At 32.6% G+C, this 18,121-nt stretch overlaps 3 protein-coding genes across 6 annotated transcripts; all 3 read right to left on the reverse strand.

Moving 5' to 3' along the window:
• LOC18601985 (nuclear transcription factor Y subunit C-2) lies at nt 240-2,792 on the reverse strand. 3 transcript variants are annotated; one of them, XR_001927431.1, is made up of 7 exons: nt 2,649-2,792; nt 2,415-2,511; nt 1,929-1,999; nt 1,126-1,320; nt 842-922; nt 568-727; nt 240-447 (listed from the first exon to the last, which is right to left on the reverse strand). XR_001927431.1 is itself a non-coding variant. In XM_007033100.2 (7 exons), the coding sequence occupies exons 1-7, from the start codon at nt 2,790-2,792 to the stop codon at nt 445-447; spliced, it is 681 nt and encodes a 226-aa protein (XP_007033162.1). In that variant the 3' UTR covers nt 240-444. The 3 variants fall into 3 exon arrangements, 1 of the variants encoding a protein (XP_007033162.1); XM_007033100.2 differs by having other exon boundaries at nt 638-727; XR_001927433.1 differs by lacking the exon at nt 842-922.
• LOC18601986 (zinc finger CCCH domain-containing protein 14) lies at nt 5,713-8,083 on the reverse strand. Of its 2 annotated transcripts, none has more exons than XM_007033103.2 (3): nt 7,966-8,083; nt 7,148-7,796; nt 5,713-6,177 (listed from the first exon to the last, which is right to left on the reverse strand). In XM_007033103.2, exons 2-3 carry the CDS (start codon nt 7,781-7,783, stop codon nt 5,872-5,874), a joined length of 942 nt encoding a protein of 313 aa, XP_007033165.2. In that variant the 5' UTR covers nt 7,784-7,796; nt 7,966-8,083; the 3' UTR covers nt 5,713-5,871. The 2 variants fall into 2 exon arrangements, with proteins under 2 accessions (XP_007033165.2, XP_017974749.1); XM_018119260.1 differs by having other exon boundaries at nt 7,148-7,801.
• Nucleotides 14,649-15,225, reverse strand: LOC18601987. The gene has a single exon (XM_007033104.2). It carries the CDS (start codon nt 15,171-15,173, stop codon nt 14,766-14,768), a length of 408 nt encoding a protein of 135 aa, XP_007033166.1. The 5' UTR covers nt 15,174-15,225; the 3' UTR covers nt 14,649-14,765.

Genomic DNA, 18,121 nt, shown 5'->3' on the forward strand with positions numbered 1-18,121 from the left:
CCCCCCCCCCCCCCATTCCTGTTCTTAGAACACCAAAACGCAGATGATTATAGTTTGGTTTAGAATGATGAAGAGAGGTCTAAATACGACAATCAATGAGCAATGATTCCTTTTGATCTTTTGCAAGTTGGTCCTTTATGTTTGAGTGTTTTGCTTCACACCCACCTGCATTTTTGTTATATTCATATTGGACTTCAAGCACATCTATTTACATTTGAAGGTAATATTTTGAACTCATATATAGGACATCTATTATTAAATGAAGGAAAATTCAGAGCATCTTATACAAAAGACAAGTCTCCAATTACTCATTTATGATTGTAAGATAGGAAAGATAATGTAGGATATCCTTATACTAGCCTATTTTCTTTTCTTTTTCTCTGGTTACAGCTGCTTCATGTTCCATAATTGCCATTGTTTTTTCTTTCTTTCAGCTGCCTTCATTCACTGCATAAACAAATAGCAGTGAATAAGTCATGCATGCAAATATAAATAAATGTAGTCTATACTGTGTACCATCAAATTAAGTGTCAAACAAATAATGTCCTATACAAACTGAGAAGGTACCATCAAATTTAGGGTGCATGAATCTGGTTCTTATGTATAAATTCTATATTTCATATCAAATCTCTTATACCCTGGTAGCAGATTCATAATTAAACTCATCAGAGGACATGGGTGTCTTGATCATGAGATGCTGAACTTCTGGGCTCCTCATAACCAGATCCTACAAAGGAGATGGAAAAACAGGCATGTTGTAAGTAGATTCAACCCACGGTTATCTAACTCAATAGGAAATGAACAATGACTCAGCTGATTATATTTGAGCTCTCATACTTACAGCATTCGTATCCAACACAGGAAACTGCAGTTGATTTATAGGATCACACTCATTTTCCTCTGCAAATTTTACATCATCATCCTATAACAATTCATAGTATTGAAATCACAATCTTTAATTTTTCCCCCTCCAAAGCATTTGAAATAAAAGATTCAAAACCATGCAACTTTCACCAATTGCATCTATAGTTTGTAGCATTGTGAGCCTATGTTGTACTTAATGAATCAGTTTCCTTGCTGATATAAAATGCTGCAACTATGCAAGGGAAATGAAAGAAAAAAGACCTTTTGGTTAATCAATGGGACAACGTCAACCAAGAAATCAAGTGCCTCCTCTTGCCTTATAGCCCTGGCAATGTCTGAGCGTTGCAGGGTCCGGCGCTTACCTTCTTCCGTTTCCAGCCACGCACGCAAAGTGAGCTCCAGAATGAAGAGCTCACAGGCCTTGGAGAACAAGACAGGAGCGTCTGCACTGATCATCTAGTGCAACATGTTAAATATGTAAGTAACAAGGTCCACAAATTGTATAAAATATAACAAAATGTTGGCATTTGCTTCTTTAAGGTCTTGGTTAAATATAACTTATCTGCCATCATCAAAATCAAATTAAATTCCCTTTGGTTTTTTCTCTTTCTTTTGTAAATTGTTTGATCATTGATGTGTGAAGTCTAGTAAAGTGCCTTTTTCAACCTTTTCTCTCTGCTTTATTTTGTTTGCAATTCTTCTTCTCTGTGTATGTAATAAACTGATTCAATATCTGTACAGAATTAGATGTTTAGAGGATTTGAACATGAACGATATTAATATGTAAACTACTTGACGATGTAGGCAATGCAATCATGCACAAGAGATTTATCTTTAGAAGGCAGGCCATTTTATTTTACAATAAAGTACATCTAATTTGTAGGCTACTGAAATCACTACAGGAAAATTATGGCTTGGTATGAAGAATAATACTGAAAAAATTATATAAAATCCCGATATCAAGATGTAATGCCTTAGTATTACATAACATCCTAAAATCAAGAGAACAATATATCCATCAAAATTGAAAATGTAGGGTAAAATCAGATCAACTTATGCTAAACCTTCACATCTTTATCAGATTTCATAATCCGCTTGATCCTTGCTAGAGGTAGCTGATGGTGGCTCTTGAAGGCTATAATTCAGCATGAAAGCAAACAGACACAACAATCAATGACAAAGTAAAAACAGAACAAAAGAGAAAGGAAAAATTGGTAAATAAAGATTTACTGCAACCAAAGATATAATACAGTATATATATAGATGTCATTCATTCATTTCACCCTCAACCAGGGAATCAGCTCAATTAATAGGTATAAAAACTGGCATTGAACGCAATTCTGCATAGCATAAAATCATTCGTCAAATAAAACTATGGTGAGGGTTTCTTACTTCTGTCCTGTTCTTAGTCATATATATATCAGAAAAACCAAATATATACATTGCATATCTGACAAATCTATATATAATTTTATGATACTTTCCAGTCATTTTAACCACCACTACATACTAAACATGCACAGTCGAAGATAGATTGATAAATAAGGGACCTGTAATGTTATGAATCTCCATCATTTGTTGGTACCAGAATAACTCTAAATTGCGCTTCTGAATCAGAAGATGGGAATGCTTCACTTCTTCACCGTCCTTCACATGAAGAATGCAAGGAGATTGTGATGAATAATGTGCATAGTGTACAAAAAGCAAGTAAAATCTTCCTATATATAGGAAAAAAAGGGATTATATACATAAACAGAATTCATGAGGGGTACTATGAGCTTCACCTCCTTGGAAGCCTGGTGAAAAGACAACATGAAAGAAGTCATTGGCAGGAAGTTATGAATCTGTGGAGAAGAGGTTGAAGAAGGTGTGAACTCCATTGACTGATTCAAGTCCATGGTTAACCTTTCTGCCATAGGCCTCTTCATGTCAAGACCCCAAGGGATAGTTCTTTAAATAGTGGTTGTGGGCGATAAATAAAAGGGAAGTGGAAAGGAAAGTGAATACTTAAGGCAATAAGCAATAAGTTTTAGGGTCAGGCTGACCAAAGAACAATAACTTTTAGGGCAAGGCTGAGCAATTAGCATTAAGTTTGTAGGAATCTTGAGCTAATTTTAGTATGTAGTGTCACCTTAAAATAAGAAAGGGAAGTGTAGAGGAAAAGGTAATTAAACAGTACTTCTCTTGGAAAGTTGTAATGAATTATTTGCCGGCAAAGGATATTTATAGCCTACATATCACATCACGCGCTACAAATCTGTATGTATAACAGCATTTTTTTTTTCATACTCAAAATTTGAAGTCTGAACTCACTGATAATCATTAAAGGCACTTGTTATAATTTCAATCTCCTTTAAAAGAGCATTCTTAACTATTTTTAAATCGCGTATAATCAATTAGTTTAATTGCTTTAACTCAAAATTTGTCAGAGGAACAAAATTTTTTATTCAAAAAACAGGACAAGGCACGTGCACAGAAGGTAACGTCAGATTCAGGTTGAAATGGGAGGTGGAATGTTTTCATGGTGTTGAGCAAAACAGGCAGTTGAGGCTTTTGAACATTGTCATAAATTCTTATTAGCAATTATTATTACTGGTTTTTTCCTTTCTGGTCTGATTAATGTGATGTTGTTTGCTAGTCATTTATTATTGAATGGCAGAGAATCTGATTCTTCTAAACCTCCCTGGAGTCATTAATCTGAGTTGGCCTGGAAACGTTGAGCATCTTTTTGAGTAAACTTCAGTTTAAGAACCTTTATAAGGCCTCCTAAGTCATACACTGTTACCATAGAAGACTTGTTCAAATAAAAAGTTATCCTGATAGATTTTTAAAGGAAAAAGGCATCTGAGTGGATATCACAAGTTTAAATGCATGTTGTTTTACTTGTATGGTATGTTAGACTAGTGAGAAAACAAAACCTGTTTTCTGCTAAATGGTTTGAAGGTTTACTTTTCCATTTACCTTCTCTTTCTGGGATTTGGACACTGTGTGCGGCCAAACCAGAAGCAGTTAAAATACCAGTTCATTTTACTTTCTTTTGTATACATCCAGAAAGATGATTCCACCATTCTTGATTTTCTCAATAATTAAAGTATCTGCTTTCAATAAATGTAGTTCTCCATTCAGCCAAAAGAAGCAGGAAGAACCTGATACAATAGAAACAAACCGGAAATTATAGCTAAATCAACTTGCTAAGATCCTCAAATCCATGCCCCAACTTCCACGAGAGATATCCATTCAGATTTTTATCAACTGCAATGGAAAGACTTTCCAAGCATGCTCTAACACCTGCTGCTACTTCAAATAACAATTTCTAGATAAGAGCTACAGTTTTGTGCTTCTCATATATTGCTCTACTTTTAGATGTAGTAAATGTTTCAGCAAAGGATTTTCCTTTCAGTTAGACATTCCAAGAAATTGTTTGAATTTTGGTCCATTTTACTTCTAAAAGATAAGAAGGGAAAAAGAGGGATTTCCCTCCCTGAACTTTCTAGTGTACATGTCTGATCAAGAACAAGCAACACCAATTTGCAGTCCATTTTAAGGCAGAACTTGCTTTTCATGAGTCAGGATCATCCTTCCTAAAGTATTCAAAGAAACAATTCCAGTTCCTATATAAATTTTTATTAGATTGAGGACCCTTTACATCAGAAATGCAACTGATCCAAGTACTTTTTACACAAATGGATTTGTTCGTGTGCTAATTTTTGCCTCCTCTCCCCAAAACAAGTAAAGGCAAACAAGAAGATATCAGCAACGTAACCAACAATATTCTTAATTTCTTCCAAAATCTCTTTTAAGACATAACAATCTGAAAATAAACTTAAAAATAATAAGGTTAACAAAGTAAAAGATCCTAAAATATTAATTTGAGTAAAAGTTAATGAGTAAGAAAACTTCACTTTGAAAATAATTGCTAGAGCTCATATTTTTACCATAGTCAATGAATTTTATAAACAACTAATGTGACTTTGATTTAGTGGTTCTTAACTTCTTTAAAAAGATTAAGGTCCAAGATTTATATCCCTACTTCCCTATTACTAGTAAACTGTATATTTTTTTTATTTAAATATAATTATGTTATAAACAAAAACTAATATAAAGAAAACTTTGATTAAAATGTAGAAGAAAAAGTATCCGACCCAGCTGCCCAAGCCTGATCCCAGAATTCATGTGGCCCAGCTTTTGTCTAAATTAGCCCTTCCAAACTATGGGCTGTGAAACGACAAATGAATAGAATCCCAATTGCCAAATGCCAAGGCACCTCATAGCTAGGAGTTGATATGGCATAGCAAGTAGATATTAATTACTTATAGCTAGCAATCATGTTAATCCAACCGAAACACAGCAAACACATTGAACTAAGACAACACCTTCATCACATACGTCTCTGTATACACTTTCATCTTAAGGCATTTGTAATTGACCACAGATTTGAATAGTATATATATACTTTTAACTAACTTGAACTGAAAGTTGCCTAGTACCACCAAACTAAAACACCATCATTGCAAAAGTTCAAGTTTGTTGTTTTGGTTGGTCTTCTTATAAACTTATGCTTGTACATCATTTCTTTTTCATGGACTTTTTTTTATCAGTACTTAGACTCAGTTCTGGTTGCATGTGTCGAGTGGAGTTGTACATTAACATTTTAGATTTGAATTGTATGTCGTACACTCTCTTAAATTCTGAAATAGACGAGGAAAGTGTGACGTAGGAGAGAATTATTTCTCATTTTATAACTCAAAATTATATGTACAAAAAAAAATGAAAAACCCTTCTTTTTCGCATACGGTACATTTATCATCACTTTTTTTTATGAAAAATTTTCATATATAAAGTTCAATGAAAACTATCACACACTCTGAATTTATATAAACTCATTTAACACTACAAATTATTATATCATAATTATGACTTTGGATACTGTTCTTTTCATGCTGACATTTCTGGTTTTATTAGCATCAGGGTTATTTACACTTTTTTCTTTGAGCCGAATAATTTGAATTAACGTGGAATTAGTAGTCGCTCTTGCTCGGTAAGAGAGTGACGGAAGTGGCACCTGTGGCCGTAGGGACATGTCTGACCGGCGAGGACCACCCTACAAACCTCGGTCTTGTATTTGGGATGCCTGATAACTGGACGTAGCTCGGTGATTCCATGAGCAAACTGGCATTGGTCGCCGTAGGGGCATGTGCCTGTCTCCTGCCATTTGTTGCACAGCTCCGTCTTAACGGTTCCTTGATTGTATACCTCCAATTCCATTGCCTTCTCTAACTCTCTTTTTGCTTCAGATGGCACATACATTCGCCGCTGCATATTTGAGAAAGTTATGATATTCCTCTTAAACCTTTGCAAATACTGATTAATAGAGTATTATCATGGCTAAATCCAGAAGAAAGACAAAGTGCAAGTTACATGTGTATTATATACACTAAAATACAAGAAAAATCCTAATGATACATTATTATTTTTTTATTCAAAAAAAGGAGAGAATTCGAATCTAGTTTTTTGGAAGAAGAACAATATGCATTCATCATTAAACCAATGACTCGAGTGCATGCAAGATAAATTATGTTTAAAAAGGATATTACATTAGTATTTATGTTTATGATCTTTAATCTTGAAAAATAATATCATTAATTATATGAAAGAAATTTAAAGCTACCAAAACATCTTTTCGACATATATTAAAACTTTCAAATATATAAACCATTATTTGTAGAAAAAGCAAATGCTTAAATATGGTTCAATATTTTCTTAACTATACTACAATTATAAAGTTTTAAAACTATCTATATGTACATAATTAAATAACTTTTTGCAGTAGTTTATAAATAATGATATTTAATTTTTTATATATATCTTTTAGCTTCCAATTGACAATTTATTAATGTAGGATAGAAAGTAGAGATGGAGAATATCAGCAATATGACCGAAAATAAACCTTATACGTCACTCACAGTATGTAAGCAATTCAATCTCTTTATGTCTGGTATATATGTAAAGGTATTTGGGTGTACTCTCTTAATTATAGTTAATAAATTCAAGGGTGGCAAGTACTTAATTTAATTCACACCAATATAACAATTAAGAGAATAACAAGACTTAGTTTGTTGATTGTTTCTTCTCTTCAGGAGGGTTGAGCCTAAGGCTCAAATTCCCAATCTCGCTCCTTAAACTTCTCATATTACCAAAAAGAAAATACATATAATTTGTCATGATAAATGTAAAGATAACAAATAAATTCTCCCCCTCAGGAAATGGAAAAACAGTAACTCACCGATGGGTTGACGACTCGCTGCTGGTTGCTCGAACCTTGCTGTTGGTTGACCTTAAGATAACTACTAGACCTGACTGAAACGCTCTTCGGCAGCGAATTCCTCTGACCATTACTACTCCTCCTCTCCCATCTTTTCACGTTCAAATCCGATACCTCTTCGTGTTGCAGGTTTCTGTTCATGGCAGCTTGGGACGACGAGTGCAGGCTCAACAGCTTGATCAACTCAGTGTTGGCCGTCCTAAGATCGGTATTCTCTCTTCGCAGAGATTCTAGCTCTCTAATGAGAGCTTGGAGGCGAGTAAAGCAAAGGTCGTAGTGGTCACATAGTCGCCGATACTCGAGGATGAGACGAGCCTGGTTGAGGCGGTGCTCGGTGGCTATGGCGTCTGACGTGAGCTTGAGATTAAGGTGGAGGTCATCCGAGGAAGAGCAAGAGGAAGGCGTGAGGGACAGGGAATGAGGGAGAGGAGAGTTTGGTGGGAAAATGGAGTTGTACATAGAAGAGAAGTCGGTAGCTATATCTTGGCGGTAACGGTGGTGGTTTTGAAGCGGAGACGATGGTGGTGATACTGATACGTAGTTTTGGTTGTAGACGGTGGTATTTTGATTAGAAGATGGAGATCTTGGTTTCTCCATGATGAGTATCTTGCTGCACTAGGTAAACATCAAAAGCAAGCATCAAAATAGAAAATAAATTAGACCATAAGATTCTAGACAAGAGAAAATTGAATAAAATGTGACACATTATAATAAATAATAGTACAAAACATCAATTTAGAATTTCAGATTTGGGTTTAAACAAATCCAAAACATTGTACCAAGGATTTCCCAATCAGAAGGAGCACTTGAAAATGGCTGAAATTGGAGAGAAAATTTTGCTCCCCCGCAAGGAACCTTGTAATTCCGTTATAGTCTTAAATAAAAGAAATGTGAAACAGTTGCCGTAGAAGGAAGAAAAGGTTACAAATAATAAATGGGGGAATAAAATAAAAACATATATATATATATATAATATATATATATATTTATGGGAGTTCAGTTGGAGAGGTGAGTGGGGAAGAAAGTGTTTGGTTGGGGGGAATGTTTTGGCGTGGTATGAAAGAATGTGAGTTGGAGAAGAGATGGGGGTGGAATTTTTTCCTTATTTGTTCTCTATCATGAGTTAGATTAAGAGATGCTTTTTCAAAGTCTTTTTTTAAGTAAGGTTAATAATTATTATTTCTTTTTTTTTTCTGTATGTTTGTTGCTTCTATTTCACAGCTTTAACTAACCATGGCCCCTCCTCAATCAAGATATATTGCCTAATAACTTGTTATATAACCAACAACCACTACCACTATTCTAAGTTTTTATCTTTTTTTTTTCTTTCCTTCATCTTCTCTAGGTTTGACATAAAATTACAAGTTCAGATTTCTCTTTGATTACCTTTTTGATTAATGACAATTGTAGTACAATAATCAAGGCTTAACCTACTTACTCAACTATCAAGGGTGACCCCACTCAACTTTGAAAGATTATAAATATATGTACATTTTTATGAAAAAATTTGGTATTTTTCTATATTGATCTCACTAAAATCAAAATAAAAACTTAAAAGAAAGGGTCAAAAGTTGAATTTCCATCTATTGTTTTCATACAAAAAAAGAATACAAATATTATATTATTCCAATCTCAATTAGCACTTAAATGTGAAACTTTAAAGTTTAAATTTTGCATTGTTTATTGTTATTATTGATCGTTAAAAGATTCTTTTTTACTTTATTATACCTATTAACCTTTTTGTAATGATTGTAAAAGGAATTAGAGTTAAAATGTCACATTTATATGAAAAAAAATAAAAAACCACAATAAGAAAAACAAAAAGATAAGTATTACAAAAGTCGAATTATAGAGATGAATGCACATGATATTAGTATCTTTTTTATTACGCTAAATAGTGTCTTGATTTAATTGGAGGATCACATGAAAAAATCATATTTCTTTTGCACTATTATTTGTCTTGTTAATGACAATTGCTGCGTTGTTATCACATGTTATTAAATTGATCAAGTTAAATTGTTTTCTTGAGAAAAGGCGTTGGTGGGTCATTTCTTGCGTCTGTAGCCGTCAACAACAAACCTTTTTTTTTTTTTAATAGAGAAAAATGCCACAAGAATCACTTGCACACTTTACATTATAATCGATAACTTAATCAGAAATAAGAAAATAAAAAAATATTAAAGATTCCTTTATACATAATGTAAATAAAGTATTTATGAAAAAGAAAAAAAGATCCTTGCGTAAAGTAGGGGAGTGTTTGGTGCGTAGAATCTTGGGATGGATTCTACATATGGATTGATTCAGGTGAATGGATACAAATTTGCCAATATTCAAGGTTAAGGGATAGGGATAGGGATACGTTGATCGAGCCATTGAAAAAAAGTATATGGAGAAGGCAGAGAAAGAATATTGGAGACCAAAATAGAAATGGAAGAGAGGTAGAGATATGACAAAAATAAGTTGGATACTGTCTTGACTTAGCGCACATGTTGAATACTGTCTTGACTCAATATCCTATTGTGGTCGATCGGTGCAAAGGTTTGTGTTATGTATAGATAAGTTGCCTTTGCTAGATATTGATAAGTTGATCATTGCAAGCTAATGGTCTTGGTAAAACGTACATTTATTTCTTCTTGCTTCCCTTTCCTGAAGACCGATAGAAGAAAACCCAAATACACGAGAGAAATGATCACATCCGCCAAGCTGCATTACAGTTTACGTGCCTTTTTTTAGGCTAAAATGTAATGCTGGTTTCAATTTCAAACAATAATATAATATCATTCTCGAAATATATTACTTATAATAATGGTTTATTTACTCTAAGAATATTTATGTTCATATCTTATATTGAACTTGTGTCGTAATATTTTGACACTTATGTACAAAGAGCCATGGACTAGCTGGCCAAAGCCCATGGACCTGCTGCTTATCATGCTCTCCTCTCATGGGCTCCCGTTTGGTTTTATGATCGAGGCAAAATGTACTTTTGGTTTTGTTGGAGAGTTAATAACATGTCCGGTAAAAAACTAATAAATTAATATGGGTATTTGCATGTTTAGATTAGTTAGAACCTAGGATTGTCTTACTTCTTTGCAATAAAAAAATTTAATAAATTAAAAATTAGGTTAAATATCCAAATAAGTCTCTAAACTATGTCAAAAAAGTTAATTCAATCCATATTCTTTTATTGTATTCAAATAAATCTCTAAATTTTTATTTTGAATCAAATAAGTCACTTTCTCTAACCATTAACTAATTTTTATTAATTAATGGTACATATGGTATTTTTATAACATGACATTTTTACACTATGTCATCTACCACGTGGTAATTAGATGTGACATCATTGCCACATGACAAATAACATGTGGCATTAAATATTGTTATTAAGATTTGTACACTTCATTTTTTTACCCAAACACATTTCCAAAAATAATTGATTAAGAATTTAAAACAAAAAATTTTTAAAAAAAAAGACTAATTGCCTTCATCCTAATCTATTGAAGAAACATTATGTTCCTAAACAAATTTAACCATTTGATTTTGGGTTTAAGAAAAAATAAATAAGAACAAATTGAATTTAAAATAATTTAGGGTTTTTTCAACTTTCAATTTTTTTGAATTTTAAGCTAAAGTTTAGACTAAACATTTTGAGTTGGTCGACAAAAACGCAACACTTTGAAACACAAAGAGAAAGAGATCGTGGCTTTAGATGCAATCGAGGCTTCTCTCCTCCCTCTCAATCCCCTTACAATTTTTAGGTACTTCCCCTTTCAATTTGGAACATAGAGAAAGAGATCATGGCTTTGGATGCAATTCGAAACACAAAGAGAAAAAGATCATGGCTTTGGATGAATTCGACAACGAAACCCCATTCCCTTTCGACCAATTCTTGGATGTTGGTGGTGTCAATCCCACTCGTAACAAGCTTTCTATTCTCTTTCCTCAAAGTTGCTGAAAAATCAGGCATTGATTGAGCCAAAATAGAGGACCCTTTCCTAGAGCTCCCCAAACTTAAAATAAACTACACTTGTTTCTTGGTTGGGGTTCGTTTAAATTAAATTTCTTCACTTTCTTGTTGCTTCACACTCTTCATCCTCAATTTTGTTTCCCTCAATTCTGTATGTACTCAGTATCTTGGGCCTCTTTCCATGATATTCTCTGTTGCAAGCCTTAAAGGAATTGGGTTACTGGGGCTTGAATTTTGAGAAAGAATGAGAGAAATTAGGCCAAGAGAATAAAAAAAAGATTGTAAAGCAAGATTTGGTTGGTGGATTTGCCACATAGAGTTTTTAATTAAAATTTGAAGTTTTCCTCTTTTTGGCCTCTGTTTTTTGAATAGAATAGCTTCAATTAGCTAGAAAGATTTATTTGACTGTTTGTTTTTACAATAATTTAGTAAGTTTTGGGTTTAAATCTTAAATAAGATGATTTATTTTATTAAACACAAAAAGTTTGTCTTATTTTAGATTATGAAAAAAAGGTAATTAGTTTTTTTTTAAAATTCTTAACCAATTATTTTTGGACATATGTTTGGACAAAAAGGTAAGTACACAAATCTTAATCAACAATTTTTAATGTCACGTCATCTGACAGTGATGTCATCAAAATGCCACATCAAATTACCACGTGGCAAATGACATAGTATAAAAGTACCACGCGTATCGTTGACTAACGGAAGTTAATCCATGGTTAGAGAGAAGAGCTTATTTGATTTGAAATAAAAATTCAGAGACTTATTTGTATTCAATAAAAGGATAAGGACTAAATTGACTTTTTTTATATAGTTGAGGAACTTATATAGGTATTTAATTTAAATATTATTACCTTATACGTTGTAGTGAAGTTGTTATACTTTACAAGTTAAAAAATTGACATTGTACTGAAGTTGTTAAAGTTCATACGTAAAATTAAAAATTATGCGTGTCTTATTAAGATATAATTATGAGCATTAAATAAATAAATTAATTTGATAAAATAAATTAGTCATTAATTGAATATATGATAATTATTTAATTTTGTTTATAAATTTTAAAAGTTTTAATATTGTTGTATGAAATAATAATAATTTTTAAAAATTAATTTTTGTTGTTTAAAAATATTGAAAATACGATTTGATCAAAATAGAAATGCGGGGATGTTCTTTGCACTTTGGAAACTTGAATGGGTTTTAAGGTCGAAGGTGCTTTATGTGTCACTGACCACATTCTTTTTGCTTAAGTACATGATAGTCCATGCGGTGCTCGAGTAGACACTTTCACTCAAGCCAATCAATTGCTCGATTATATCTTAACAATATGAATAATAACCAAAAGTTAAGTCATGGAGAGCAATACTAAAATCAAAGGACATATCAAATGTCATATATGCAACTACTGGTGTTATATAAAAGAAAATGTTTTATTAATATTGTAAATAAGTACAAAGTGACCAAGAGAAGGAACGCATCATCATCAAGCCATAGGAGCAGCCCTAAATGGTTAGCTACAAACGCACTTGAACTAGTGAGACAACCCAACAACTTGTCGACTTCTCACCTCTTATAAAAAGTTTACAAGATTTTACAAGTATTATATTAATAGTTATTACAATGTTTGAGATAAGAACATTTCTTTCTTAAAAGGTCTTCTTCGAAAAGACTTAACAAGTATTTCTATAACTATCACCAAGAGACATTATAATGTTTATGTGGCATTCCCACCGGGGGACCCACTCTAAGGTATTGTTACGTCTGGTCGAGTCATCACATTCCTAGTTCGCTGCAGCGACCCTCCGATCTTGGGACTCAAACCCCAGACTTTTTGTTTCCCCCGAAGGGAACGCCTTTAACCATTACAGCTGCAAGCGAACTGGGAATGTGATGACTCGACCAGACGTAACAATACCATGGAGTGGGTCTCCCGGTGGGAATGTCACAGTTTAAAAATAGGGACATCTCCCTTCGAAGTACAAAAGACTTAATCTCCTAAAGAATTTTACCTTGTGATAGCCCTATACAAGATTGGCTCATGACATTATGGATTCAACAATGTAATTGAGAGCAAGGTTTAGACGAATGAAACAAATTAACTTAAAACAATTTTAACAATTATACTCATATCTCAAATATTTTAATACATTTACTCTAGCAAATTTCATACCAATAATAGAAGCGAAAATTTTTAAGTGAGAAAATATATTAGATATTAGCTTAGAAGTAGCTCCATGGAGCTTAGTCTACAAACCTTGTAATTAGTTGTCTTCTTATAGGGTGAGGAGATACTATTTTGTAGACCAACTTTTTCTTCAAAAAAAATTATAAATGGAACTTTAACTCGTGGAATTGGAATTGAAGAATTTTTACAATAAAGATGTGATTACGAAGGAAACAACATGTCAAACACTTGAGGATAATAAATTATGGACCAAACCTGCCGATAGCTCTATCAATACTTCATTAATGTCAATGTGAAAGAAATTCAATTCCCTCCGACCCCGCTCTTCCCTTTTCTTTTTTAGAAATTGCAAAGATCTCAATTTCAAAATTAAACTTATGATCATCTGTAAGTGATAATTAATTTTTCTTTTTTAAAATGATTACTCAGTTTTTAGATTTTTTAATTAGTTCTTCGGTTATGTAGTTTACATGTGAATACTAATACTCAAGTTATAAAACATTTGATTTATTAGTAAGTATATGTATTTCTTACTTAAATAATAGACTTAAATTTAAGTTTCTTAACTAAAAATTGTATCCCAAAGTCAATTAAAAATTTTTTTCAAGCCTTATGGCATTGCTCAACTTTGACAATGCACGAGTCTAATTTAATTGTAACAGCCTGGATTGACCCAAAATACCTTCTGAGAATTCATCAGTTTACCTTATAATTGAGGGTCGAGGCCATTTCAGAAGGTTAAATTTTTTTTTTGAAAAGCAGACCAGAAGGTTAAATTGACCATAGCAAAATTTATACTTGTTCATTATCAGGCCTAGTTTTTCTGTTATTAAAGTTCAAATGGCTATTTCGTACAATATTTCAACTTTCCTTATCGTTGGACTAAGAACAACCCTGTAAAAACTAACAGAAGAGTAACTGAGGAGGGGAAGTTGGTAGGGATGCAAAATACAAATGGACATTGAACAATAGGTGTGATCAATATTCAATGCACGTAATTGTCAAAATTAACAGGGGAACTGTGACCAATTTTTTTTTCCTTGTAATTAATCCTGACCAAGTTGTATGACGAAAATGGAGGAACAATGCTCTTCAATTCAATTTCCTCTTCTCGTGTTAAAATTCAAATCCGAAATGTCAAACCATTGAATGTTATTTTGAGGTTTTCCTATAAAATTCAAACCGATAGATATGTACATACAAAGTACACTTGGCAATGGGGAAAAACAAAGTCACAAGATCGAAAAAATCACAAGAAGAAGAAATTAATGAAAGAAAAAAAAAATCTTAACAGAATTAATACCTCATTGAAAAGGATAAGTTGAAACTAATTTAACTTTGAGGAATCTCATACTGAGTGAATGCACCACCATTAAGTTATGAAAAAATGACCTGCACTTAGGGATATAATTAAGTTGTTTAATTTACCCCGCAGATAATTCTCGAGTAGCTACTAGAGCCTTGTAAATCTCATAAACCAACCTTTGGTCAAATTCATTGCTAGAATAAACAACAGGAACTTGTCGAGCTTTGGGAATCCGTTTTCCTCCAAACGTATTCTCGGTATTCAAGGAGCCCACGTTCCCAGCCAAACTGATCATCATGTTCACATAAGCATTTTTGAGCTTCGTCAAAAGCTTTACAGGCGAAGCAATCTTCCAACGCAGCTTCGGTATCGCCTTGACCCTCCAAAACCTTCGCGATCCCGCTCCAATCCTTGTGACTTTGACGTTCTTTCTGCTCTTGACCACCTCGCCGTTGAGTCTTTGGTATTGCCTTCTTCTCCAGTATCTCTTCAAGGTCCCAGGAAATGTTTTTTGCAGTAACTCCATTTTCAGAGAGTAAGGAAAGAAAAAGAGAACTGTGAGAAGGCTAATCCATGACGAGCCTTTCTTATACACATTGGGTTATACATCATGGTTGGTGTAGTGACTTCAATGGAAAGATATTGAATGTTGTAAGGGCAAAGAAGTCAAGTACTTTTGAGGTCAGCAAAGTCGGGTTTGACTAATAAATTCAATTTTGGGAGGATTGATTCAATCAATTTATTTCATCTTCATGGAAAAGGGTTAGAGTTGAACTGGATTCAACTCAATTGAATATATACGAGTTAAATAAAAGGATACATATAATGGCATCAACAATGGAAATTCTAACCATAGTTTATATATATATATATAGATTTGGAAATTTAAATTCAGCTTCTTGAACAGGAGGTACATGCACCAATTAGTAACATAAATGCATGGATGTTATCGTAGTTACATCTAATGAGACCATTAATTGATTTTTGAATGCTTAAGTGATCAGACTTTAATTTTATACCCAACTTCATTCCTAGTTGTTTATAGTTGATCCGAGTAAATATAATCAAGCTAAAATTTGAGTAATTTGTACGCAATAATTTATGCCACTTGGCTTAAGCTTGAGTGATACAAGGTGGAACGGAATTTAGATATAAATTTTAGATTCTAGTCCTAGTGGTGCTCCTTCCTGTATAAAAAAAATTATAATATAAACATTGAAACTAATTATAATGAAAAATATTTTGTGTACATATAATTTTGAGATATACAAAAAAAATAATTTTCTCATATTTCATAAATCTCACATTTTTTATCTTAAAAGTCGAACCCCATAACTTTAAAAATTATATTCTCTAATTAATCATCAAAAACACTAAATATAACAGAATTAAACAACTATATTATTTAATTAAATCAAAGATATAGGAACCAAAATAATGGAATTGAACTTTTGTGAAATAATTTTTTGGATAAATGGCTCTTTTGGTCAGTTAACTTATTTAGAATTTCTATTTTAATTACTCAATTTTGAAAAATTACGTTGTGATCATTAGTATTTATGAAAGTTAATATTTTGGTTACTCAATCATTGATGCTAACGATTTTCTGACATGATTTCTTCATGTCAACTAACTTTAATTATGTGGTATATTCATATTAGCTCATTTGACATATCTATTATCCACATGACCAAGATCAATTGATATAAAAGGTCACGTTAGACAGTCATTAGCTTCTAACGGGTGAGTGACCATAATGTTAACTTTTATAAACATTAGTTAATAAAATGTGATTTTTCAAAATTTGGTGAGTAAAAAAAAATTCAAGAAAAGTTAATTGACTGAAAGGGTAATTTATTCTAATTCTTTTGTGCTATTAAATTTTGACATAAGCAAATATAAAAAAAAAAATGAGATGAGCAGGCTTGAGCTAGCTATCTGTTCAAGTCGGTTACTAACATCCTCAAATTCAGGTTCAACTCAACGTGGAATGAACAAGTATGTAAAAATAATTTTTGAGTAGTTGATAAGGTTTGATTTCAACACCAATGAAGAGGTCCTAAAATCATTACATTTTAAGTTTTACTTTTCATGAGTATATTTGGTTTAATTTTACGTCAGTTTATTAATTTATTAATTAATTTTATATATTGAATGTAATTAATAGTGATGCCATATTTATTAAAGATTATTTGATTGATATATAATGTTTTTAGAAAAAAAAATGAGAAGCATAATAAAAAATGTTATCAACAACCTATAATTGAATCAAACCAACACTGCTCGTTGAATATTATTGTAGGGAGAGATGAGGTATGGAGGTACGCAAGGCATGAGATAAGTAAAAGGAATATAAGGCTGAATTCATCTAGAAATGTTTGACCATACACCAACATTTAAATACTTTAAAGAAAAAGTAGGTTTTGCCAAGATTTTAGTATTTTTTTTATCCTGCTTACCTGTTTCTGATATTTCTAGCACGTGTACGCCGAATACTGTAGAGGCCTTGACTATGATGAATGAAAACAAAATTTCCTCTGGATGCTATTCAAATTGGCTTTAGTAATTGGGGACTGCCTGCCAGTCCTGTTCTGGTATATAATGATATGCAACCAATGGCCAACGAAATCAAACAAGGCATTGGTTACTTTGATAGGATGTAATAATATTTATACATTGAGTAGAATTCAAGACAGATTGACATATATGATAAAATAATTTTGTAATCTTCTGTCGATTTTTCTTTTGCAAAAAATTTTATTTGTTGAATTTAATAGTCAAGGTGTGTATTTGGTTAATTGGATTAAAAATTTTTTTTAATCAAACCAAATTAATTGAATGGGCTGTAAAAATTAATTGAATCGACTGAAAATCTATTTTAATCAAATTAGATTAGTTAATTAAGTTAATAATCAAATTAATCAAATTAGGGCCACCCCAAAGGAACTTTTTAAAGATCTTTTCAATGTTATTGTTAACCAGAATCGGCATCTTAAAGAGTGACATATAGAAGGAGGTTGCTTCGGACTTACCTTAAGAGAGTGACCCGCCCACCCATTGATAAGGACTTAGCTTTCCAGGAGGCTAGTTTGGATTCCATACTCTATACAACCAGTTGTCACATGTTGATAGAAGTTTGCCCGAAACCTAGTGGAAGCCGAAGATAGGTGGTAGGAGTTTTACTTACCTTGCACTTAATCAAACTTGCCCACTCATTAATAATATGATCATCACTACCAACCCTGTAAAAGAAGCTTTTTTTAGTCTCGAGACCACCTGGAAACGTTTCAACACATGTTTAATATTAAGCAAGAAGTTGACATCGGGATCCTAGAGAATTATCATATCATCGACAAATTGAAGATGTGAGACATAGGCCCCCAAAGCACCCACTTCCACACCTTTAACAAGCTGTTTGTCCACTGCATTGTACATGAGAGAGCTGAAAACTTCCACAACAAGGTTGAAGAGGAG

Source organism: Theobroma cacao, chromosome 4 (assembly GCF_000208745.1).
Source record: "Theobroma cacao cultivar B97-61/B2 chromosome 4, Criollo_cocoa_genome_V2, whole genome shotgun sequence".
In the NCBI taxonomy this organism is placed as follows: Eukaryota; Viridiplantae; Streptophyta; class Magnoliopsida; order Malvales; family Malvaceae; genus Theobroma; species Theobroma cacao.

Excerpts from the sequence above, each read along its gene's own strand:
- LOC18601985 (XM_007033100.2), bottom strand. The coding sequence starts at position 2,792 with ATGAAGAGGCCTATGGCAGAAAGGTTAACCATGGACTTGAATCAGTCA. Across the intron at positions 923-1,125 it reads TCCCATTGATTAACCAAAAG|GATGATGATGTAAAATTTGC; the intron begins GTCTTTTTTCTT and ends GAATTGTTATAG. Across the intron at positions 728-841 it reads CTGTGTTGGATACGAATGCT|GATCTGGTTATGAGGAGCCC; the intron begins GTAAGTATGAGA and ends TCTCCTTTGTAG.
- LOC18601986 (XM_007033103.2), bottom strand. The coding sequence starts at position 7,783 with ATGGAGAAACCAAGATCTCCATCTTCTAATCAAAATACCACCGTCTAC. Across the intron at positions 6,178-7,147 it reads AGCGAGTCGTCAACCCATCG|CGGCGAATGTATGTGCCATC; the intron begins GTGAGTTACTGT and ends TCAAATATGCAG.
- LOC18601987 (XM_007033104.2), bottom strand. The coding sequence starts at position 15,173 with ATGGAGTTACTGCAAAAAACATTTCCTGGGACCTTGAAGAGATACTGG.